Source organism: Bicyclus anynana, chromosome 5, assembly GCF_947172395.1.
Source record: "Bicyclus anynana chromosome 5, ilBicAnyn1.1, whole genome shotgun sequence".
Taxonomy (NCBI): Eukaryota; Metazoa; Arthropoda; class Insecta; order Lepidoptera; family Nymphalidae; genus Bicyclus; species Bicyclus anynana.
The window spans coordinates 9,399,852-9,425,596 of NC_069087.1; the positions used below are offsets into that span (position 1 = coordinate 9,399,852).

At 37.9% G+C, this 25,745-nt stretch overlaps 1 protein-coding gene across 1 annotated transcript; it reads right to left on the reverse strand.

Moving 5' to 3' along the window:
* Positions 1-385: 385 nt before the first annotated feature.
* Positions 386-25,701, reverse strand: LOC112052397 (nucleosome-remodeling factor subunit NURF301). Its single transcript, XM_052881497.1, has 18 exons — positions 23,955-25,701; positions 20,657-20,939; positions 20,118-20,575; positions 19,723-19,950; positions 19,469-19,641; positions 19,196-19,393; positions 18,687-18,927; positions 16,424-18,216; positions 15,787-16,015; positions 14,573-15,666; positions 14,350-14,464; positions 14,013-14,158; positions 6,067-6,268; positions 4,399-4,940; positions 3,412-3,620; positions 2,935-3,102; positions 1,862-2,142; positions 386-1,000 (listed from the first exon to the last, which is right to left on the reverse strand). Exons 1-18 carry the CDS (start codon positions 24,973-24,975, stop codon positions 795-797), a joined length of 7,587 nt encoding a protein of 2,528 aa, XP_052737457.1. The 5' UTR covers positions 24,976-25,701; the 3' UTR covers positions 386-794.
* Positions 25,702-25,745: the final 44 nt, after the last annotated feature.

Genomic DNA, 25,745 nt, shown 5'->3' on the forward strand with positions numbered 1-25,745 from the left:
TACTTCAAATAGCCTGTCCGCCATATTGGATTAAAGTCACGTGACTATTTTTTTCGTATTTCTCACAGCAAACCCCTTTCATTTGATATCGATATCATGGGGCCACCCCCCAATTTCAAACAGCCAGTTCGCCATCTTGGGGAGGCCGCCATATTGAATTTGTAATGACGTTTCTTAGCTAGTCGTGTATTGTCATCAGAACTCAGAGCGTGTGCATAATTTCATTCTAAACGAAGACCGGGAAGTGGGTCAAATTAAGATTCCAATATTTTCTTATGTACATAGTTAGTTACAAGTGATGCTAATATAAGCGTGTTAATAAAAAAGACAAGTTTCGAGTATTTAATTCTCCATAAACAGGGTTGTAATTTGTGCAAAAAACATATTATAATTTATATTATTAAAAATTTATTTCTTACATACATAATGTTTACTTAAACTAAAAAAGAAATTAAAACTAAAGTAGCTAATTCATAATATGCTAAACATTATCTTTTTCACAAAACTATATATGTATAATTAATTATATTCTTCTGCGAAGAGTTTTATTTTACCAAAAGAAGTCAGCTTAAAAGTAGATTACAGATGTAAAGCATTAATTAATAAATACAATAAATACTTAACATGAAAATTAAGCTGACTGAACTAATAACTTCTGCGATCATTTTATACAAATTCTTTGAAAATTTCATCACAATATTCATTTCATAATGTACAAGTGTTACAGAATACGTAATGCAACGTAACAGGGCCGCGTTCAAACGTCTCTGCTCGCGGACACTCGCGCACTGCTATCATTGTGTAGACTCGAATAACTTTTCCCGAAAGTATTTAATTTTTTGCGCAAAGAATGCCTCCAGGCCGTCAGCACATCTATAAAACTCTGAGTCTTTTGGATTAAAATAACGACAATTGTCAAATATCTTAGTCATATCACCTATATATTCACTTAACGTACTATAAGTCTGTTCGTTCACCTTTCTTTCCACAGTCTGCAAATCTGAAAGAAAAAGTCATGCATTTTTACAAAGTTCATTACAAAATAATCTCCTAAAGATACTATGTGTGAATTCAAGATAAAAATAAAAGTGTCTTTAGTCTTATTTTCATCATTAGCAACCTCAGACCAATTACCTTCTATAGGACCTATCTCGAAACCACCTGTGGTTCCTCTATATAAACTATATGATCATGATCTAAAGTAACGGTAAAATGTACATACAAACAAACTGTCTATAAAATCAATGTTTCATTGTGTTGTCAAATTACACTATGTGTATTACGATTTAAAATTTATAGTTGTGTGTAGTGTAAGGACACAGGATATATTTATTGGTGATAAATATTTTTAGAAGGTAATTAATCTGTGATAGCTGGCCCGTTGGGGCTTGGCAGACTTCACACATGTAGAGACTTAAGAAAATTTATAGGTATTTATTTAAATTCTTAATTATTCACTCTTACTTTACAACATAATAAACTGGGGGAAACAAATATTTGTTTTACTTTTTTATTTTTCTACTTCTGGAAGACAGTTTGTCTTACAAAAAATTTGCAATTTTTGATTATAGAACTTGTGCAGAGTTATAGCAGGACAATGTAGGTAGGGTCAGTAGGCCTAAGATGTGCATCACGATACGATACGATCTAGAGACGAGAAAAACACAAATGTCGACCAACAGCGGCCGAGTCGTTTCGTTACATTGTTGCGACGCAAGTGACGAACATTAGAACTCCGCCGCGGTCGACATGTGTCTTTTTCTTTTAACGATATATGTCGTCGACATACTTGTATGCTAGGCATCCAGGACAACTAGTAACAATATAACAAAGTAGTGTTTATTAAAGTACAATTACATACCCATGGGTTCTTTGATCACTTTGTAGTATGTCGGAGCCTCTCGCGGGTCGACCGGCTCCATGAACGGCCAAGCGTTTTTATGCAACTGAATTTGCTTCATGAGCCTTTTGAGATTTTCAAAGTCTTTGGCAGTGAGTTCCTTCATATTGGCGTAGTTCACGGAATTATTTTTTTGACAGTTTGGACAAATATATTCATCTATGTTGTCGGCCTCTGACTGCAGGATGCCGACGCATCGGCCGTGGAACCAGTCTTGACACCGATCGCAGCAGATGTAGAATCTAAACAAATAATTCAATAGTTAACAACGCAATAATAGATAGCTAGAAAAGTATAAATTTGACAGAATAATTCAATTTTTTTTACAAAACGACGTACATTGTGGTTTCAGTGTCGGTTGAAATTAGAAGATGAGCAAAATATTGTAATCGTTTTAGTTTAGACTGAATAGGGTAGCCGATTTTTTTTTTTACGTGTTGAGTAGGCGTCACCGGGGGGGGGGTTGGGCGAGCGCAGAAGCATCGCCTGATAAGACCCGAAGGCTGAAATAAAAATAGAGGACTGAACGACTCTCTAAGGGCGTCTCCTATGAGACTCGGTCCTCGACCTCCAGTGAGTTGAGTGAATCAATCCAGACGCCCCCAAGATCGTGAGTTAGAAAACCCACTTCCGGGTATCAGGGACCTCGTCTTCGCCGGCGAAGACGCTGTGTTGCTTGTCGGCCGTCATGTCATCGTCTGGATCGATCGTAAAGGACGTTTTTGGGACGCCTCTGCTTGAAGTTAGCGTTAAGGTTGGGAGTGTAGTTGCAGGCCTCAACCACTAGTTGGTTGGAATGGATGGCAGCTCTGTCGAAATAGTTTTGAGAGAGCTGTTTCATATAACTAGCTATTGAAGGTAAATCTAAGTCTCTATGGAGATCGTTATTGCGTACAAACCACGGTGCGCCCGTGATTTGTCGCAGAAACCGGTTTTGCAATGTTTGGAGCGGCTTAAGGGTCGTTTTGGGACGGTGGGCAAACTCTTGCTCGTCTCCTCCGTCACGATCTACATGAGCCAGTCGATGTACTTACTGCGAGTTGTCGTAGGGCTGCCGGCACAGACAGTACAGCTCCTGCGTCTCCTCGGCGCGGCGGCACTCGGCGCACACGTACTCCTCCATGCTCTTGCTCATCTCCTCCGTGACGCCCACGCAATCGCCGTGGAACCAGTTGCTGCAGTGCTCGCAGCCAACGTAGAACCTGCAACGTCATTGTTTTACTGCAGAGACGGACGGAGGACGCACGGAACTAAAAAATTCTGCAGCCCCCCGAGCCGTATAGCCAGTTAAAAAACCAGAGCCGTAAAGGCAAATAAAAAAAATAGGAAAAATAAACATGATTTTTTTTTTCTCTAAAGGTACTTTGTATTGTTTTGTCCAAGTTAGTTTGGCCATTTTTACGTATTTGAGTTACTCAAATCAAACATCCAAATACCAAAACATCAGAATATAATAATTGTTAGTGAGCTCTTCTTTCAAAAAACACACTTAATGTATGTACAAAACTCACTTGGTGTTATCGTACGGTGTGCGACATATACACAGCAACTTCTCCTTTTTTGCGGTCTTCTTGGTGTTGGCGGGCTTGGCGTCGCGCGCGGACACGGAGGCGGTGCGCCGCTTGCCGCCGCCCGCGCCCGCGCCCGCGCCGCCGCGCACCTCCTCCTGCTTGCTGCGCTCGGCGCGCGTGCGCAGCGCCAGCTCCGCCGACAGCTCCTTCTGACAATCGCATAAACACAGCGTGAACCAATGATGTTAACGATGTTAATGTAAGATGTGTTACTAGGACATAAAAAATTAAGCGCTCAAAAGAAGAAAATTCCACATCTCAATGTTTGCTGTGGTTAACAACGAACGTTATTTACACAAATATTACCTAAATATCGTCTACAATGTTGAGTTGTGTGTTCAGGAAGTGTAAAAACTATATATACTAAATAAATAATAGAAATAAAGACAAAATTGTGCAAGTGTGCGCTCAGATTTGTAGCCTATTATTCGGATCACTTTTTGCGTTGGTTTTGTAGGGACGTAACCGATCTATAATATAAAATTATCATTAGCGTCAACGACATCTTACTTCAGCCGCTGATGGGAATGGCATGATGGAACATGCTCAGTTGAAATTTTGTAAATGTTACCTAAACCGTTTGATAAAATTGGAAAATTTGTTGTTGAAAAAACTATTGAGGTTAAACAGAAACATAAAACAGATAAATCGGTGCTGCGTATAACAAACAAACATACTTAAATACTAGCTTGCTAGACAACTAAAATCATACGAGAAATTCATTCTTTAGTTAGGATAGGATAGTTTTAAAAAGTGCAATATTGTTAAAACTGTAAGAGGAGATGGTTGGAATGTGTAAAAGGGGTTAGTGATGAGTTGACAAATGACAGAGATAAATGGAAAACAATAGCAAAATGTGCCGACCTCACTTATGAGTAAATGGGATACGGACAAAGCGATGGTGATTTTTAACAGTAAATTAGGTACCTGTATATCGACACCGAGCTCTTTCTCGAGTAGGCCACGTTTCTTAATAATATCTTTTTTGAGCATCTCTTTGTGTTTGAAGAGCAGCAGCAAACGCGAGTGCGTGGAGGCGACGCGGCGGCGCTCCTCGGGCGCGGCGGGCGGCGCGGCGGGCGCGGACGCGGGCGCGGGCGCGGGCTGCGCGGCGGGCGGCGGCGGCGCGGGTGCGGGCGTGCGCGGCGGAGGACGCGCGGTCGGAGCAGGCTGCGGAGCGGGCGCGGGCGGCGGTGCGGGCGCGGGCGGCGGCGAGAGCGCGCGCGTGGGTCGCTGCCGCTTGCGCGGGCTGCTCTCCACCCACTCGTCGTCGTCGTCCTCGTGGCGCGACGGCCCGCGACGGCGCGGCGGCGCGGCGGGCGGCGAGGGCGAGCGCACCGCCACCGCGCGCACTTCTCTCTCCACTTGAGCTTCCGGTTTCATTTGTTTCTCCTGGTACCTCTGCAACTGCAGCAACTTCTCCTCGATTTCAGGATTCAAGTTCTCCTGTTTCAGAGCACTCTTGATGGCTGAAAAGCAATTTTTAAAATCTAATCTTGCATCTGTCTTCTGTCTAGACGCTTAGAAGAGATTATTCACATCTGACACAACATTTGAACACATGAGAACTGAATGTTTCGTTCGATTTATTTGTTAATTTACATGTGCTTTTACAAATCTTGTGTTTAACACATTTCAAAATTATAAAAAATGCATTTAGACTGACTCTAGTCTAGTGGTTAGCCTACGTTAGCTTCGATCACAAGCAATACTGAGGTTTTCTTTCTTCTAAGAAATTTTCAGATAAATTCTCAGCCCAGAATCGGTAAGTTAGTGGTATTACACCCCTGTGCCTCTGAGAGCAGACACAGCCGATCCCTGTCATTATCATCTTACACTGGTCGTTTAAGTTCGCCAACCGCACCAAAGCAGCGTAGTGGGTCTCCACATTCCTTTCTATAGGAGGGAATCCTGTTCCTATTGTGAACCATTAAAATAGGCTGAAAATGATGATGATATAATTAAAACACATTTTGTGTTCAATCCTAATCAGGCCATAACTTTCAGTAAAATTGTATCCCTACCTAATTCCATTCCAACCATAAAGGTGAGAGTGAAAATAATGCGTTGTCAACATTAATTGAATATGGAATGTTAGTCTGATTCACATGTGCTCTTTAGTACAAAAAAAGTTTTCCGGCTCCAATAAAAATGGTTCAGGTATCATTCGATTCGGAATTGAATGTTGATAGATATCTGAGTGGTACCCTTCATAGCGGTGACATGCCTGAGTTCCAGCGGCCGGTTGTACCCCATTTTCAGCGCAATATTTAGTTTAATAAATATTTGTCCAGACTTCTAAAGGTTACAGTTTTTTTCAAAAAAACTTTGTTTAAAATGTCTAATAACATATTTAGATAAATTTTATTAATTTTCGAAGGCTAATTAACAGCCAAAATGTAACACAATAGTTACTTTTAGAAACTGTACACTGGTTTGGAATATAATTAGCTTCTTTTAAATTCCTAGAGATTTTAAATTTTCGAAATTCCATATTCAATTAGCATCATCATGTTTAAAGTTATTTTCTTGAATCAGTTACCGCTAACCCATGTGACTACTTTACCTGTGGAACAATACTTTCGGAATACTTACTTTGTTGTATGTAGTCAGGAGTGAGGACAAATTTATTATTTCCTCCGTGAATCGCATTAACTATATCGGTTTTCGTGTTATTTTCAGATATATCTTCTGGTTTGAAAGGAATCGCCTCTTTTTGGCTCACAGCTTCTGCAACATGATCCTCGCCGTTCAATAAAGGTGGCCGTTGTATTTTTTTATCGTCGACTTTACTGTCCTAAAAGTAAAAGGAACAATACATCACATAAAAAAAATATTTTACAAAACAGAAAAAAGGTGCTAAAAAGAAGTGAAGAAAAACTATAAAAAAATACTGGTTTGTGGGAATATATAAGTACAACAAACAGTCTTAATAATAGCAACACTAAATTATCTTACTTATATAATATGTAACGAATTTCAATATATTTAACATAGGTTTCACCTAAATCTTTGATTGCCCATACACACCCCCACAAAACAATGGAAAATATAATTAATACGTAAAAAAAAGAAAAAAAAAGTTACAGAAACAATAAAAGGTCTTGATTGATAAATGAAAGTCAAAAAGCTATTTGAAAAATTTATTCAATAACAATTTTGCACTATCCATTTGTTATAAAATGGGATTGATTACTTCATCTATACACGATACACAGACAGGAGGTGTATGAGCAATTCCATTCACGACTTTAACTTTACTAATACACTTTTGAATATACTACTAAAATAATGTACCTAAACACTATAATCTAATAGATTACAGTGTTTAGGTAAATAATATTGCACAAGTAAAAACACTTTTCCTTACCCACAATATAGATTTTTGGAATGGCCTGGCCTAACTATCATTAATGATAAGTAGGTCAGGCCAGTTCCCAAATTAAGGTTAATAAAGGCGACAAACGACGCTTATTTACCATTTGCGCGCCATTTTAGTTTTATCTGCATTAAATTAATTATTAAATTCAATAGAAAACTAAAGCACCCATGAAGTCAACATAAATATTCCGTCCAGCGCAAATAATATCCAAGGAAGTTCTATACCCGTTATAAATTTTACTAACTGCACCATTAAATATACACAATTATTACAATTCATAAATAAAGTTCAACATTAAAACTTTATATTTACTTTTATTTCTTTTATCATGGTCGTAGACAAATTATTGTATGCCACTGCACGTAACTAGTCATTATAGCACTCGTGCTGTGTGTGCTATTGTGCAATGAGACGAAGTCAAAGTGCACAAAAATTACTCATGCTACAATGACAGTGGCATAAATAACTATTTTAACACACAAAATTTCATATAAAACACATAACATCCATGAAAAAGATGAGTGAAGGTCGTTTCTAATTCGTATCTTGAACTATACACATGTGGAGGACCAGAGGAGTTTAAAACACACCAACATTTTCGATTATCGTAGGTAAGTAAATATATTTTCTACAAAAGCTCCCAGATATTATAATATGCATATCCTAACATACACTGTGCTTGTGGATTGTATAAGAAAATAAATAATAACTTAATATTAATAAAAATAACGCCTTATTCACAGACAATAGTAGCAAAAAATGTATGATGTAGTATAAAATAATGTTGATAAATTACAAATATTTTCAAGTTACAAACAATTTTAATAATCTTTTGTTCTTTCGTACAGGACTATTGAATGACATTTTGCTCTTACTAATAAGAAAATTATTCATTAAAATCGGATAAAACTATTTTGTTCATTGGCAAATATAAATTTCAATAATAATAATAATAATGATTAAATAACTACACACGATATTTACAAGAGTATTTTGTACTAAAACCTACTAAAGAACGACATAGCAATATTTTGCTAAGTAATCAGGTACATCCCAGTACCCTCTTAGTTAATTAAATTAATTTAAAGTTAAATACACAAGATTAGATAAAATTTCATTTATTCATTGAAGTTGATGTTTTATCTGACTTAATACTATGACTGCACAACATGCAAAATGGAGAATCTATCTTGTATACAAAATCAGTTATAAATTCAAGTTTCAAAAGTTAATTCATTTGTTATGTTATGGATTGTTGAATTTTTGTTTCATAATATATTCTATACTATATCATTCCTAAATACAATAATATATTTATTGTACACCTAATAGTACATTCATATTTGTGTGCAATATGTTTAGAAAAGAAATAGTTATCTTTAAATTATTAAATACTTGTAATTATTTTACTTTAAATATTTGAGCCAAACTAAGAATAAATTTTCAAGAGTATAGTGGAGATAAGATTTTAACGTATATTTAAATGATTAAGTGTGAATTAATGTCTAATAAGTTTTTTGGTAAACTTTTACTTTTACATAAATGGACTGAATCTGTCGACTTTTGGAAGTCTGATTGGCTTTGGATGTAAAGGATAGAGGTACCTACAGATAAAGACAAACATATTATAGTAGTTAGTTGACAGCATGTCTGTGTGTAAAACTGATGGAACATTAATAAACCAACTGTGGTTTATGTTGCACTAAGGTTAAGCTTAATTTCTACATGTATTTTGTAGAATATCTATACTAATATAATAAAGCGGAAAGATTTGATTGTTTGTTTGTTTGCGGCTTTGAATAGGTTCCGAAACTATTGAACCAATTGGAATTTCACTGTTGGGTAGCCACACCACACTATCCGCGAGTGCTATAGGCTATATGTAGATAGGATATATTTTATCCCTAATCCTACGGGATGGGGGCCTCACGCGGGTGAAATCTTAATATATAAATGCATACATAAATGCATGCATATAATATATAAATGCATTCATCGCGAATTCTGAAAACAGCTCGACGTACAAAAATGAAATTTGGCAGGGAGGTAGCCTGTAGTGGCCTGTATAGTTAGTAGTAAGAACGAATTTAAAGAAATCACTCATCCACCTAATAACCCCCAGTGATTAGTTTTTGTTCCCAAACTATAAAAAATTCTTTGTGGTAAGCATAACACAACCGACGATAAAGAGTTGAAGGCGGCATTTTTAGTAGAAAAGTTACTTTCACGATTAAATAAATGTATTGAGGTTATGGGGAACATGGAAATTATTTTATTTAGAATTAATTTCCTTCTCATTATTTCATGCCTATACCGAGAATTTGTTGAACGCCCGTCGTACTTACCGAAACGAACCAAGATGTTTAAACACAAACGCGATTTGACTGTTATCTTACCATATTACATACATTCAAAGTCAATCAGACCTCCCGTAATAGATGGATTACATCATGTTTCTTAATTCATCAACAGAATAATTTTGTGATCACTAAGAATATTTCGTTGATAGTAATGATAAAAATCGATGCTGTATTAATATGTATATGGTATTTTTATTTTAAAATTTACAAATATCCCGTTAAACGATATTAATCATTTTAAAATGTGAAAGACTAAAAAGAACTATTTGCTGCTCCAAAAGTCTTAAATATTTATTCTGTAGCTATGCTCATGTATAATAAATTATTCAAATATTAAAATGCATTATTGCATAGGTCCTATAATACTTATTTTATTAAATTTAGTTAATATACATACATAAAACTACTTAACAATTATTTATTAAAGCATGTAACACAAACCAACCAAAATATTGCACAAAAGCAAACCCTGTGATACTTTGAATTTAACTAACTATAATGAAATAATTAATTATCAGTATATGCCTGAATAATTTATAATTCACCAATATAATCCAACATGACTTAGGTCCATATTAATAGACAATAGATCAGTATTTAAGAGTATATACAAATAAATATTAGAATTATGATCTCCAGTTGCTTGAGGCTTGAGGGTAAGGATATATATTCTTTGCCGAATTTCATTAAAAATGTTCAAGAAACGTGTTCTAAAATTAATATTTTCGGAGTAAATAATATTTCTTTTGTAAATAGATAAAATGTGTCCCGTATACGCATCCTTATAATTATGACATAGCCAAGCTTTACGTATTTTTAACCGACTTCAAAAGGGAGGAGGTTCTCAATTCGGTCGGTATTTTTTTTTTTTTTTATAAAATGCAAGTATAGATAAAGGCGTGTGTTGTGTTTGTATGAAAACAAAGTTTTTATTTTTTAGTTAAAAAAATATTAGTTAAAGTAGCTTGGCTCCTATAAGTAGACTCGCAAACACCTTGAAGTTATGAGAAATACTCCAGAGCTGTATAATCGATACTGAAGCCAAAAATATATTTTTATTTTTTGTCTGCCTATCTGTGTCTGTCTTTTTTTTTATGTATGTCCAGCGATAATTTTGTCATTTATGGACCGATTTTGAAAATTCTTTTTTTTTTTTCTTTTTTTTAGGGTTTGATTACAGGGTGGTCCCATTTTTTTCCTGTCAGGATCTGATTGTTGTCCGCACATAACGCTGAAACTACTGAATATACTCAAATGAAACTTGGCTTGATTTGAGACCATAATACGAAGAAGATTATAGGATTTTTGTAATCAAGCGAAAATAAAATCAGAAAGGGGTTGAATGTTTGTATGGAAAGTCCTTCATTTTCCATTTGTAACAATCAGTATGTGTACTACCAGAAAAAATACTAAAAATAATGTAATTAAAGATTTTTCAAAATTCTACCCATATGGGTTAAAAAGGATTGAAGTTATTTTAATATACGTTTAAGGACTATTTATTATACATATATAAAACATGCTAAAATATGAATAGCAGAAAGTGAAAAATTTACATCGGTTTTCACGCAGACGAACTCACTGGCGTCCACTAGTCTGCTAATATGGGCCTAATATTCTTTTCATAATCATACTGGCGCAGTCTATTCGCTCAACTGGAACACTGACAGACGCGCGTCGTCGTGCGACTTATATACTCAGAAGCACACACAATTTTCCGCCCACTTTAATATGACGCGAGTATATTAAAGTGGGCGGATAATTGTGCCTCTGAGTATATTTATTTAATTAACGCTTTGTATGTCAATAAATCGAGATAACGTTTAATTTACTAAAACATGTAACAACATGTTGCGACGCTTTTTTTTCGACTTCAATGTGAAAGAGACTAGAGTCAGTTAAGCTCATTAGAAATCACCCACTATAGTTTAAATTCTAAAGCTTAAATTTCATCTACCGCTGTGGACACGTAAAAGCTACGTATTGCTTCGCCGCCCACCCAGCGACGCCGCGCTTACTGCTATAGCTTGGCTAGGACTGCGCGGGTGTGAAGTCGTGCGCGCGGGGTAGAGGGGAAAACTGCGCGGGTATGAAATCACGCGCGCGGGCATCGCTACCGACGTACCGACCCGCGCGGATTATCGGGATTGGTATGAACGAATTTGCCAAGCTATAGTCGGCCGCTCCCTAACGTCATATCGTATCACTGACTGAGACCTGGTGGATATTTTTGCGGTACAAGACAAGCTTTTAACTTGCCTCAAATACCTGCCAAAAAATGAACACCAGCTTTCACACATCCGCAGTGACTTTTTTTTTTTCTGATTGTGTAAGTGCCGTAGGCTCCTTATGGGACCTCAGCGGCGTCACCGGGGGGTTTAGGCGAGCGCAGAAGCATCGCCTGATGGGGCCCGAAGGCAGAAGCAAGTAGATGGGCGGAACGACTCTCTAAGGGCGTCTCCTCTGAGACTCGGGCCTCGACTTAGAGGGCCGTTCGAGAAGGGTGTTTTGGCCTGAGTGTATCAGTCCGGGCGCCCCCGAGATCGTGAGTTAAAAAGCCCACGTCTGGGTGACGTCAGATATCGGGGACCTCGTCTTCGCCGGCGAAGACGCTGTGTAGCTTGTGTTTGTGTTGCCTGGGAAGCATTGTCGTTCGTTATGTCATAGTCAGGATCGTAAAGGACGTTTTTTGGGCGTCTAGATCTACAATCAGCGTTGATATCGGGGATGTAGCTGCAAGCCTCAACCACTAGTTGGTTGGGGTGGGTGGCGCTGCTTTCTGTCGCAGTGACGTACGCGCGTTGCCGGCTACCGGTCGAGAGGAGACAGCGCGCGATAAGCTTGTCCGCTAGCGAGGCGTTTCTTCTTACGTGTCCGAAGCGTATTAATGAGTTTTGACCTCTAAACAAGCCACCTTTCGTCTCATTGCGGCTGATGTGTGTTAATTGCTTTAAAAGAGCTCACAATTATATTATTACTACTAATTTAAATAGTGTAAGATCACAAGAACTCAAGTCTTTGGTAAAGAATTAAAATTAAATACATTTTGGCCAATCAGAAACTCTTCTTCTTGCAAACAAAACATATGCACTCAAAAATATTAGGACAAGCTTGAATTTATTCAAGTTTGCATATTTGCACAAACATTAATCACTATCTTACACTCGAAAAGTCGCCAACAATTCAGATTTTATATTAAAATTTAGTAATTATACTGTACTTTCTAATAATACACACAAACATTCTATACAGAACATTATAAATTTGACCTAATTATACATTAAATAAATTAATAAATAATCGATAATCCAAAATAGTATTTGCTTGAAGGATTAGAAATTCCTATCTATTTAACCGATTTAACATGCATATACATTCTATACAGTAATTTTAATTATGCAGTCTCATAAATACTATTGTTCTTAACTAGTTTGCCCATAATATTAAATACTTGACCAGACTTTTGTACATATGTATATAAGATAAAAAACAATGGGTAATAAAAATAGCAATACCTCATGAAAACCGTCAACCAAGGTCGTAAGGTAAACTTGTAATTTATCTATTACATTGATATGGCAACTTTATAAACGTTATGACTTTAAGAAAATTGAAACTTAAGTTGAAGTTAAAAAAAAAATATGTATGGAATTGACGGTGTCAGTATCTAAAAAGAATTGAACATTTAAAATTAAGAGCATTTTTCTCTATTAAAACTTTATACTTATATTGTTTATATTTGATTATCATTATACTTCATCTACTTTACAGGTTTACCTAACAAAAAGTAGATAAAATTATAATATGAATATAAATTACTATAACATTACATAATTAGTATTATGTATTTTCATTTAAATACCATGTCTAATGGCAGGCATTTAAAGATCCGCATTGCAATCGTGCGATCAGTGGACGCACTTGTATGACATTGTATATAGAGAATACTAATAAAATCCGTTTTATGCGATGCGTCCGATAAGTACGATGCGGATGAGTGGACGCCTTCCATTACGGTCTTCATGAGATAAGTTATTATAGAATTTAAAATAGCTGCAAGGCAATATTCAAAAATGTAATTTCTTAATAAAGGTATACCAATACGGGATTGAAATGTTAAGAGCACTCAGTGGGAACTTACTATTAATATAGGTCATGAATTAAGGAAATCTTCAACTATTTTTTGACCAACACCAACTGTTTTCAACATCTCAACCAGTTCATATAATACATGCACGTTGCAGACCAAGAGCTTAAGGTACGTTTGGTTTGCCTTAGGTACAGCTGACTCAGTTTTTCATTTTGTTTCTCATACATGTGAACTGACTAGAATATGAGAAACTAAGTTAGCTGTCGAAGCTACACGCCTGGCATCCCTTCACAACACTGACTGAGCTTTCAAACTGTTTTGGTGTGCTCAGAGATATACATAATCTAAGTGTTTTTTTACACGAGTGGTAGCTGCTACCGACGACTGCGGTCGACTGCAGTCGGCAACGTCTCGGCGGCAGCCAACGGGAGTCGACTGCAGTCGGCGACCGCCGTCGATCGCCGCCGAGAGACGACTGCAGTCGGCGGCGCCGTCGCCTGCCGCCGAGACTGCGGTCGTATGTCGAGTTGCCGCTCGTGTAAATGAACCCTAACTCATATAGCTCAGTTGACTCGGCTTATCATTAACATAGCTTACTTATCGGCCTGCAATTGGCATATTAGCTGTTATGGATTATTCTGCGTAAAATAAACTATCCGAAATAGTGTGGTATCGTCGCGCGTCTGCCGGCCTAATAGTAATATATTACCTGCAGCGGCGGCACGGGCTGCACCAGCGGCGCCAGCGGCACGAGCGGCGCCAGCGAAGCGGGCGGCGGCGCGCCGGGCGACGGCTGCACCGCCAGGTACATCTTGCGGGGACCCAGCATGCCTTGCTTCCCAGTAGACTCTTGGGCTGAAACATTAGTGCAATATTATCACTATGATTAATTTAATTAGCAGTTACTTTAAAACAAACAGATTATAAATATAATATTATGTTGTATAGTCTTTATGAATAAACTGTACGTAGCGGCATAGTGTAATGTAATTAATAAATTATTATTAAAAGATATAATTTGATTGAAAGAGAGACAAATTTGATACCTTTTAAAAGTTGTTGTTTCACTTGGTGTTGCACCAGCGCCAACTGTTGCGGAGTGAGATTGTAGCCGTGCAGCCCTTGCAGCACTATGCTGGGGCCGCTGCTGGTTTGCATCACCTGAACACAACAACAACATCTATATCATGTTTATAACACATACCGTTTACTACAACTGACCGTTACCATTATGTAAGAACCGCATTCTAAATCAAAAATTATAATCACCTGAGCGGTCACAGTCTTGATGACGGTTCCTGGGGGTTGCCCCGCCAGAAGCTGCTTCTCCATGATTTCGTCCTCGGTGAGTTGCTGCTGCGGCGGGGCCACGGGCGCGGGCACCGGCGACGGGCGCGCGACTTGCGCGGGCGCGGGCAGCGGCGCGGACGACGCCGCGAGCGCAGGCACCGGCGCCTGCATCGGGCTCTGGGATATGTGCGCCACTATCTGCGCCTGGTTGTTGCCGGTCGGACGGATCAGCACCTGCTGCCCGTTGACGGTCGCGATCTGGATCTTGCCGGCCGCGATCTGCTGCACGAGCGCCGGGTTGTTGACGACGATCTGCTGCGGGGCGGCGGCGCGCGGGCGCGGCACGGGCGTGCGCGGGGCTGGCGCGCGCGACGCCGGCGAGCGCTGCAGCAGCTGGCCCTGCACCAGCACGGTCTGCACGGGCTGCGCGCGCGGCGGGGCCGACGCGCGCGCTCCCGCCTGCACCACCACCTGCTGCGGACTCTGCAGCACCATCTGCGGAGACTGCACGACGACCTGCTGCGCCGGCTGCACCACGATGTGGCGCCCGCTCGACACGACAGTCTGAGTGGTCGGCGCCGCGCTGCGCACCGTCTGCCCGGCCGCAGCGACGTTGTTGTTCTTGATCGGAGTGTGTTTGTCGCCGTCGGCGCCGGACGCGTCGGGGTCGTGTTTGGCGGGCGCAGGCGCCGCCGCCACCAGTTGCCCCGCGATGCCCTGCTGACCCGGCAAGAGCACGTGCAGTTTACCGTCAGGCATCTGTATCAGCTGTTGTCCGGGTAACAGCCCTCTCACTGTCATTTTACCATCGGGCATTTTGACAATTTGAACCTTCTGTTGGCCATCTTTTTGCGGAGTCACGCCCCCCTTAGCGCCATCGGACAAAACAGATTTACTCGCATTCCCGATCGGTTGACTTATCACTCTGGTGGTGCCGTCTGCGCCTTTAGTCATTATGATTCTTCTAGTTCCGATGACGGTCTTCTGTCCGGTGGGCGTGTTGGCGTTTGAGGTCAGTAAAGAAGTGAGAGTACTTTTGCCAGATATCTGATTCGGCGTTGATTTAGACTTGTCTGTAAAAAGATGAATGAGAAATTGAGAATAATATATTTTTTACAAACTCAATGTAGTCAAGGGCTCGTTTTAGGGGATGGAGTATTGACAATTTTGAAAGAAATGGCTATAAGTGTTACCTTGGGACAACTCCAACGCCCGCTTCTGCTGGTGCGCCGCGCGCTGCTCGCGCAGCTGCTGCTCCATCTTGTCCTTGATGTCGGCGGCGTTGGGCGGCGCGGGCGCGGCGCGCGTGGGCAGCTTGCCCGTGGACGTGCGCGTGACGGGCGTGGCGCGCTCGGCCCGCTCGCCGTACTGCCGCACCTCCCACAGCTCCAGCTTCTCCTCGTCCACCCACTCCTCTGACACCTATATATTCAAACGATTTTAATTTGCTTGTTTTAATGGCCCACTTCAGGACCTCGTCTAGTGAGGTAAACTCTAAATCCAGAGTTCGTGTTCAGCTTATCACGTGTACGAATTTTGTCGCCGTGCAGGTATCCTGACGCTTGAAGCACCTCCAAGTTTCAAGAAAAACTATATCCCTGTACAAACATGACACCTATAACTTTTATCTCTGCACACGCACATAATCGTCACGTGGAACAGTAATATCAATACCCATAACTTGTTGTTACATTTTGATAACATCTGCAAATGCAAAAAATTAGATGTCGAGTACTGCTTCGCCTTCAGTTTAAAGTCGAACACGTTAATTCCAATGGTTTGTCAGTAAGATTTTTAAGATCACTACTTCAGTGTATACTAGAAACATACCTGCGGTTCAGTATTTTGAGGCGACTCAGCGCGTTTTCTCTTTCGTAAGCCGCTCCGGATGGATGTGACCTCGCGCACAGTTTTCGGTAACTCCAGAGGTATGACTACTCTCCTACGAAGGTATTGCGTCCGTTCTGAAAACTGGCCAACGTGACGATGCTTCAGTAGTTCCAACGAGACGATCTCCGTGTCCGTCGTCAGCTGATGCTTGCCGTCGGCGGTGGCAGGCTTGGCGGACATGTCGTCCCATCGCAGACATGCCCACATGATCCGCAACTGCAGTGCTGCGCTAGCTAACCACTGCAGGTTCACGGTACGGTACAGCCAACATGTTTTGAACAGCGGCCTGGCGCAAGGATACGGCCACACGAGCTGATTGGCCTTAGCGCTTTGACTGAAACCAGCGATAGCATTGTGCCCCGCTTGCCTGCATAACTTTTTCAATTCATGGTGAGGCAAAACCATGATAGTTTTTGCTTTACTTTTAGTGTGAAATGACGAACAGAGAGGATATTTTACAGGGGTCCTTTTCTTCTTCTTTTCCACTGCAACCATTTGAACACGTTTCAAGTAAACCTTGCCACTGGCATTATCCGTGGAGTAAATTCTTGTCACTCCAGCATCAGACTTTTCCTCCTTTATTTTTTCCTCTTTTTTAATATTTCTCGTCAGCCCGAATCGCCTATTAATAATAGCGCGGTACTTTGGCTTGTCGGCTGTCTTGTCAGCTTTTAATGAACATTCGTAGGAAGAATCTTTTCCTTTGCTATTTGGAGGTGCTGCGCCAGATGCTGTTTTTCCAGATTTACCTCGAGTTATCTTCAGTTTGGGAATAGGTGGACGGCCCTCACTGTCATTGCCTGCAGAATTATCTTTTTCATCCTGTTCTGGATCAGTGAGCTCCTTTAATGGACCAATTTCAACATCATTTTCCTCATTACTGTTGCTCGTAATGTCAATGTCCATCTCATTGCCCACAGCAGGCACAGAACACTCGTCGAGCGTGCTCTCAGTTTTAATAAGGCACATCGCATCAACTTCTTCTTTTTCTGTTTTAAAACTAACTATATCACTATCTCCACTGGATTTCCTTTTAACAAAACATTCGGAGTTTTTATTGTCACATTCCTGTGCACACGCCACGGCAGACAGTAAATCGGACACTATGTTTTCACTGGAAGTGGCAGATTTACCTAATAAATACTGTTCTAATATTGATATTTTGCTTTTATCCTTCGAGTCGGTCAATAAAAATGAGTTGTTAGTACCATCTCTCAGTAATGATAGTAACTGATTCAAAAGTTGCCCTTTTTCAATACACAAAGGCGAGTAACACTCTACTTTGATACCAGAAAGTGTGTCAGGCAACTCTGTTCTGTTACAACCTGCTGAGTAGCATCTGTAATGCTTTGTTAAATTACTAAGGTTCTGATATTTCTCTCTTACAGAATTGACATTTTTGGGAACAGAATTTGAACTTTTACTATCACTGCCAGTATCAGATATACTGGTAATTTCGGAATCAGGTTCTTCGTTCTCTACATCTATATTTTTGTCTTCCTCACATTTTACTTCAGTTTCTTCTTTTTTTATATTGTTCAACATGTTACCAAGTTTTTTTTCCTCCATAAATTTTAAATATGTCCGACGAGCTAAGAAGTCATCCAACTTAGATTTTCTTGCAATCTTAGGATAATATCTTCTTGTTGAAGAACTCAAAGCTTTTTCAACATCAATCTCTTCAAAATCTTCTGTTTCTTTATCCAATTCCATATTCCTCATAGAAGGTGGTACTGAAATTAAATGTAAAATATCTACATTGAGTATCATTAAGATTAACTTTTTTAATATTCTTTGAAATGGAATGTAATTAAAAATAAATTAAATATTCTACTAGTGTTGTTTTGAGCCAATATATAAAACACACACTACAAACAAACATCAAAAATGCGTTAATTTACAAAAAAATGCAGGAAGGAACTATACAAATGAAATGTAATAGTTGCCTTCTAAAAACCTATATTAGCGATCTTTAACCTAGTGTAATGTACTTTTCATTTCATTTATAATACTGCACTATTTTTCAGGCTACATTAACTTAACTAAAAATTTGAACACCATCCATAATAACTATTTAAATTTTGTTACATATCAAGTAATTTAGCCTTTCAAATTTAAATTAGATGCATTTGCCTGAATATGGGTTTAATAACACAGATCACAAATAAAACAGCATATTTTAGAAGACTCCTAAGTAACATACACTTTGCCATTACATCCTTATCAGCACTATCACTTGAAGTCAAGTATTCATAAGTTTTGGGTTCCACAGCTAATACTTTCATGATGTTTCCTTCTCTGACCCTGACTGTAATTTTCGCTGGACCATTATTTAGACCCAGTTTTGAACTAGTGTTATGTTTCTTATACTTTCTTGTTGCAGAATTCCATAACCAACCCCACTGGCCATGGATTCTATATTCTTCGCCTTTTTGTTTCCAAGCCTATAATGGAAAAATATTTTAGTTATTAAGGACCTTAAAAAATCAGCAAACGCTAAGCATATAAGCAAAGCAAATCAGAAATTTATGCATTTTTTTATATTATCAATGAAGGTATCTAATAAATTTCGTTTTTGTAGTCAATTATGAAAACAAATGAAATGGGTAAAACTGTCAGTAAGTGTCATCCACTTGCAAAATAAGTTCTCAATTCATACATATCTTCAAACATTTCATTATGATATAAACAGTATTATTTTAACATATTTACTTGATGTCTGAGTCCTAAGGAATACTTGACAAAATTGTAAGAGGTTCTATATCGTTCTTCCTCTTCATCTCGCTCCTTTTTTTCTCTTTTGTCCAGCTTTTTTCGTTCTTCTCTTTCTACTGCAGTAGTGCGTATGAGGCGTACATGTCCCAATTGCTCGTGCCATGCGGGCACCCAAACAACATTTTTTATACATGCCTGTACATACAAAACATAGCATTTAGTAAATATCCAAAGAAACAAAATATATATTTATGAGAATACAGTAAATACCTGCAATACACAGAGAGCTCTGGCAAAGTCCCGAGGTGCTTGGCAGAGTTGGACAGCCTGTACCCATGGTTTTCTTAACAATGTCCAATTTGGATGCATAAATTGTTGCACTATATTGGACTCCAGTTGCAGTAATGTTTGTCTCAATGTAGCCACAAGTAAAGGCTTAGTTCCTATGAAACCAGTAATATAATATATCAATTTATTACAATAATAAATAACAATAAACCACAATTATATTTTTTTTAATTTACCATTTAGAAGGCCAATCCATTTAAACTCTTGTCCAGACGACAAAGAGAATTTGTGTGAAATGTACCTCTTCTTGTCTCTTTCTTCATTTCTTTGGGGCTTGTTCAATGCCAAGGGGTTACTTGTGTACTGATTTACATATGTTTTGAAGGTATTTTCATTTCCCAATTTGAATAGATATGTTCCATTTGACAGTTGATTTGACTTCAACCGTGTCACCCGATCTGTAACTAAGGGCAAAATAATAAAAATTAATCAAGGCTTTAAAAGAATAGGAATATAGACCAACAACAATTATTGTGTTCAATAGTTAAATAATTTATTTATATGCCTAATAAATAAATTATTTGACTATTAAACACTAAATATAGACTTTTCAAGTGAAAAAATAACTCACCATCCTCAGTCTTCTTCTGCAGAAGAGACTTGATTTTAGGAGTGCAACTGTTTTTTAATTTTTTAGTTTCATTATCATCAATATTGTCATCATTGTCTTCTTTGACTGTTTCATCACTTATCACAGTGACTTCATCTCCAACAGAAACTTGTGCTAGATCTGAGTTTTGTTTTTCACTTGAATTCATTTCAACATTATGCCCATGATGTTTTAGCTGATCTTTTGATTTTTTCTGCTTTAAAATATTTGAATTCTCTACTTCTAAATATGACTTGCGATTTCCTTTAACTTGATCAGTCAACTTCTCTGTTATGTCCATTTGTCTTGATATTTCTTGTTTCATTTCCAAAAGTTCCCTTACTAAAGGTGCTTCCATTTCACCTGCATCCAATACATCAAGTAGTTCTTGAAACTGCTGGCTAGTAGAATAATACCACACATCCCCATTTTCAGCCTCTCTGAGGACATAAATAGTAATTAATTGACATTGTTTTTCTGTAACTATAATGATAATTAATTAATAATTCTCAGATACTCACACAAAAATACGTCTAGCAATAAACCAATACTTTCTGCCTTGTCTATCAAATCCTAGATGTTCGTGACGACATAGTAAACCTTGCCTCTCTGCATCTGGCAAACAGTCAGTTACACCAACTGTTTTGTGTTGCTTACATAAAACACACTGCCAGTCTTCTGAAGGAACATCCACTAGTGGTGGGTCAACACATTCCAGATGGAAAACTGCTGGACATGTTTCACAGCACAGCAGGTCTCCCAAGCGATGACATACTCTACAGTGGTCATCATAATGTATAGGAACTGTAATGAAAAAAAAATATATACAATACCTAAAACTATTGCAACAGCTTGACACTCAACAATATAATTATATAGTTTAGCTATGTGTATTATTAGTATAAATTACATAATATAAAGTGTAATCTTTTTCTTTAGAGGTATTGTACTTATACCAGCATTTCCTGATTTTTTTTTGCCAAGTCAGAATTTAGGAATTTATTGAGTGAAAAAAGGGACATCATAAAAAAACTTATATAATTAAAAGCTTTGTATATGTAACTCTTTGTTTGAGTTCAAATTATGTTTACGTAACAATAGATAGCAAAAATATCCATATAATACTATGAGTAAAAACAAATAAAAAAAAAATAGAAATCAAAAACAAAAAGAAATTGTCATTTATTAGAAAAATATAACATTTCAAACAATAGTCTGAGTGAGTCACCCACCCGAACTTTCTCAGTACTCTGCATGCACAGTCGAGTAATTCGCAAAAAGCAGGACTGAGCACATCCCTTGTCCATTTAATTTGATTTAAAAATCGGGATGTCTGTGCTTTACTATATTAAAGTCATACTCAATGTACAGTGCAAATCAAGTATGGCTTTAGTATGGGACCTGGTAGATGTCCACTGAGAACAGATTTTGTGATTGAGCCAGATTAAGGAGGTTTAAGGGTAGACAAAGCCGCTTGTCATATTAAAATGAATTACTAAATGTGTTACTAAGCACAAATCTCGATAACGGCTGAACCAATTTGGCTAATTCTTTCTTTAGAATATTCTTTGAAGTATGATGATGATTTTTCACCGTTTTTTTTTAGAGTAGGAATAGGGTAGGGGTAGGGTGGGAGCAGGGAATGGTATGGGTAGGGAAGAAGCACACATAACTGGAAATGAAGCTTGACCAGGTACGCTAGTTAATAATATTAATTAGTTATAAATAATTACATTGTCCATTTGTCATTACTTAATTTTTCACTGTAGACTTTCTGGAGAAGCTTTTAGCTATAACATATGAACAGAGAAGGTATACATATAAATAAAATTTACATGTCAGTAACTGTTTTCTGACACAATACTAAAACACATACTTTTTGTCTGTCTGTTTGACCAGAGATTAGTGGTGATCAATGGCTGAACCAATTTTAATGGGATTTCCACATAGAAGAGGTTATTGAGCGACATCTTATTCTGGAAAATTCCCCAATTCCCACCAGATATGTGAAAAACTACAGACAGAAATAAAGATAACTCTGACGGCGTAAACCGTGCCATATCGCATGTGTCGCATTGGTTCACTGCAAATAATCTACTTTTGAATGCCAAGAAAACTAAATGTATTGAGTTTTCATTGCCAAATGTTAAAAATTAGATAAGTCTATAATGATCGATGGTGAAACACTGGAAATGGAGAGTTCCACAGTTTTCCTGGGAGTGACCTTGGATTGTAAACTTCAGTGGGGTGCTCATATAGAAAAACTGTCTGGTAAACTTAGCTCAGCGGCATTTGCCGTGAGAAAAATAAGACAGTTTACTGATGTTGATACAGCTAGGCTTGTTTATTTTGCGTACTTTCACAGCGTAATGTCTTACGGTATTTTATTGTGGGGCAAGGCTGCCGATATACAATCTATATTTGTACTTCAAAAAAGAGCAATTCGAGCAATATATCAATTAAAATCACGCGAGTCCCTTCGTCAAAAGTTTAAAGAAATAGGTATACTAACAGTAGCCTGTCAATATATATATAACAGTATAGTATATGTAAGACAAAATATTAATTTGTACAAACGAAAAGGAGATTTAAACCCACGTCTTACTAGACACGGGCATAAGTTAGTTATTTCTGCATATCGTCTCCAAAGAGTAAAAAAATCTTTTGTAGGTTTGGGTGTACTCTTCTATAATAAGATCCCCAAGACTGTGATGGACCTGCCAATGCATAGCTTTAAGCAATGTGTTAAAAAACATTTACTTAGTCGAGGGTACTACAACATTGATGAGTTCCTTAATGATAAAGATGCTTGGAGGCCGTTGGATCAGCTTCCACCTTCACACAGAAAGTAAATCTATAAGAAATGTAAACAGTAATTGTTATTAATTGTAAATTATAATACTGTATGACTTTTTCAAAAGAGCAACTGTTGAGTTTCTTGCCTGTATCTTCTCAGCAGAACCTGCCTTCCGAACCGGTGGTAGAATCTTTACAAATAGTCAACTGACGTGTCAAAAGTGCTTGTAAACTGAGCCTACTTGAAATAAATGATTTTTGATTTGATTTGATTTGAACTGAATTACAATGAACATTGAATATTTACTACCTAACAAATACATTATAGCTGTAACTACATTAGGAAATTGTTTCATTTTCTTCTCTGCTCAGTTGAGCTTAGTTTATCTGTCAGTTTCTCTATATTATCATCATGTCAGCAGGGTCGGGTTTAATTATGTTTAGTCTTCGAAACTATCACTATCAGATATTTATAACAGGACTAAGAGTGGTCATTTAACATAGGAGTAGCATCAATACACAATTACAGACTTTTGTTTATCGGCTGTTTAACTATCAGAAGAAAGAAAAAACCAAATGTAACCTAAGGCATGAGTATTGACATATTATACTGGAGTACTAACCTGGGACTATACTAAAACCATACTCAATGTCCACTGTTTACCAATAAAAAATTAGAAATAAAGGAAAGGTAAAGAATGCATGTCATTTCATAAGTTATTTATTTTAAAATATTTAATGTTTTCTTATAAAATGTTATTAAAAATATATTAACTATATCTAGCTGTTCTAAACTCATCAATCAAATTTATTTTCATTAATTTAAGAATAAGTTATTTATAATTATTATTAGGTGGGAAATATGATTTATACCCTCATTTTTAATTTGTTTCTTGGTAAACAGTCCACATCAAGTATGGCGTATAGAGCTTTGAATCTTGTGGTCTTTAGTTAAACATGCTAACCACAAGTTCTATCGGATAATTTATATGATATTAAATAAATAAAATGATGTTAACATACCTTCACTTATAAGATCATCTCTCACAGGATTTGTTATTAAAAACTGATTGCACAAGAACTGCAGAACAGCCACTCGGTCCTCAACAACAGTAAAAGGGTATTCACAGGAATTCAAAATTCTTGAGATATTATTATCAAATGATTTATCACTTTCTACGTAAACCCGCAGAACTTCTGGCCAAGTCATAGTATCTAATAAAAAAAGAGTTATATTAACACTGTCTTTGTGATCCAAAGGTCCGAAATGAGTTTGCTGAGCGTCCTCTTCCCTAAGTAAAGCTTTCAGCAACATAACATGCACTTCTATGAGCAAGTTGCTCTGATCCTCACAGCTTACAGCCGCACACAAGTCTTCCAGTCTGAACGGTGAGAGCCTCACCAAATGTCTGAAATGACGCAACACTTCATATATGCCCACTATTTGTAAGACTAAATTATGCACAATAATTAAATCGTCCGACGACGGTGGGAGCTCCAATGGAGGAATCTGGCGTTCTTCTTGCAGCCATAGTGGGTCAGGACTGAGAGGCCTTATTAGGTTATTGCTTGTTTTTCGAGGAGTCCCCCCTGTGGAACTATAGCTGCTGATGGAAAAGTCACTATCACTTGCAGCACCATCTGCAGCGGACGCCTCCGTGCTCTCGCTGCCGCGATCTTCTTCAGCTTCCGATTTGTCGCTATACTCGTCACCGAAATCTGAACCGTAATGATATTCCGACTCATGATAGTCAGCTGCTTGAGGGTTGTATCCTCTACGCGAATACGCATTCGATAGACCACCTCTTTTGCTTTTATGCGATTTTCCGCCTCTTTGTTTTCTCGTACTACGTTTGCTCGTATCGCTTCCTTGCGGCGACGTCGCCCTGGATGCAGATGGTGTACTTCCGAGGGAACCAGATATATTTTGAGATTGTAAATATTTCGGTTTTTTCAATAAATGATATTGAAATTTTCTGTTCTTTTCAAAACTACCTGATTTCGGGGGCCTCCCGCGTTTTTTCGCCCCCCTTCCAGTCATCATTATATACAACTGTCAATTTTGCACAAATTCGCACGTGTATTGCAAGCACATTATTGTTTACAAAAACAAAACTATGTAATACTTGATTGTATTTAGGTTCACCCCAAATCTAAAGCATTCATGATCCAAGCCTTCTATCAAAGATGCTTCATGGCTGACAAACGGCACCGCGCACATTCACATTATTTTTGACTATTTTAATATAAAATACGTTGGTTCATTATTCCAGTTTGCAGTTTTGGATTATTATCTAAGAAACAAGGCACCAAATCGTAATGACGCGAATGTGAATAGATACATGCAATTCTGAAACGCTTAATGCTGGCGTCCCATTGGTCGATTATCAATCCGCCATGTCGTTTTTCTAACTTGAGGGTTATTGAATTTTATTCCAATCGAACATAATTAAAAACCAAACATCACACAGACAAAATATCTTGAAAATAAAAAAAAATGTTTATTTTTATCATAATTACTGCATTCATTGTCCTAATAATGAAAATACGACAAAAGTTGCACACAACACTATCACATAAGTTATCAGGTAAGGTTGACAGTAGGCGGCCATTTTTAATTTTTATTTAACGTAGCAAAATTGAGTCAACTGACTATTTAAAATAGTGATAGGTAGAATTTTTAAATTCGTTTCAATGTAAAATTATTTATTTATTTATGTTATACAATATTAAGAGGTATATTCAAAATTATGTTTACTCATGACTATTTTGATTTGAAATGAAAATGAGATTATTGAGTTTGGTAGCATAATA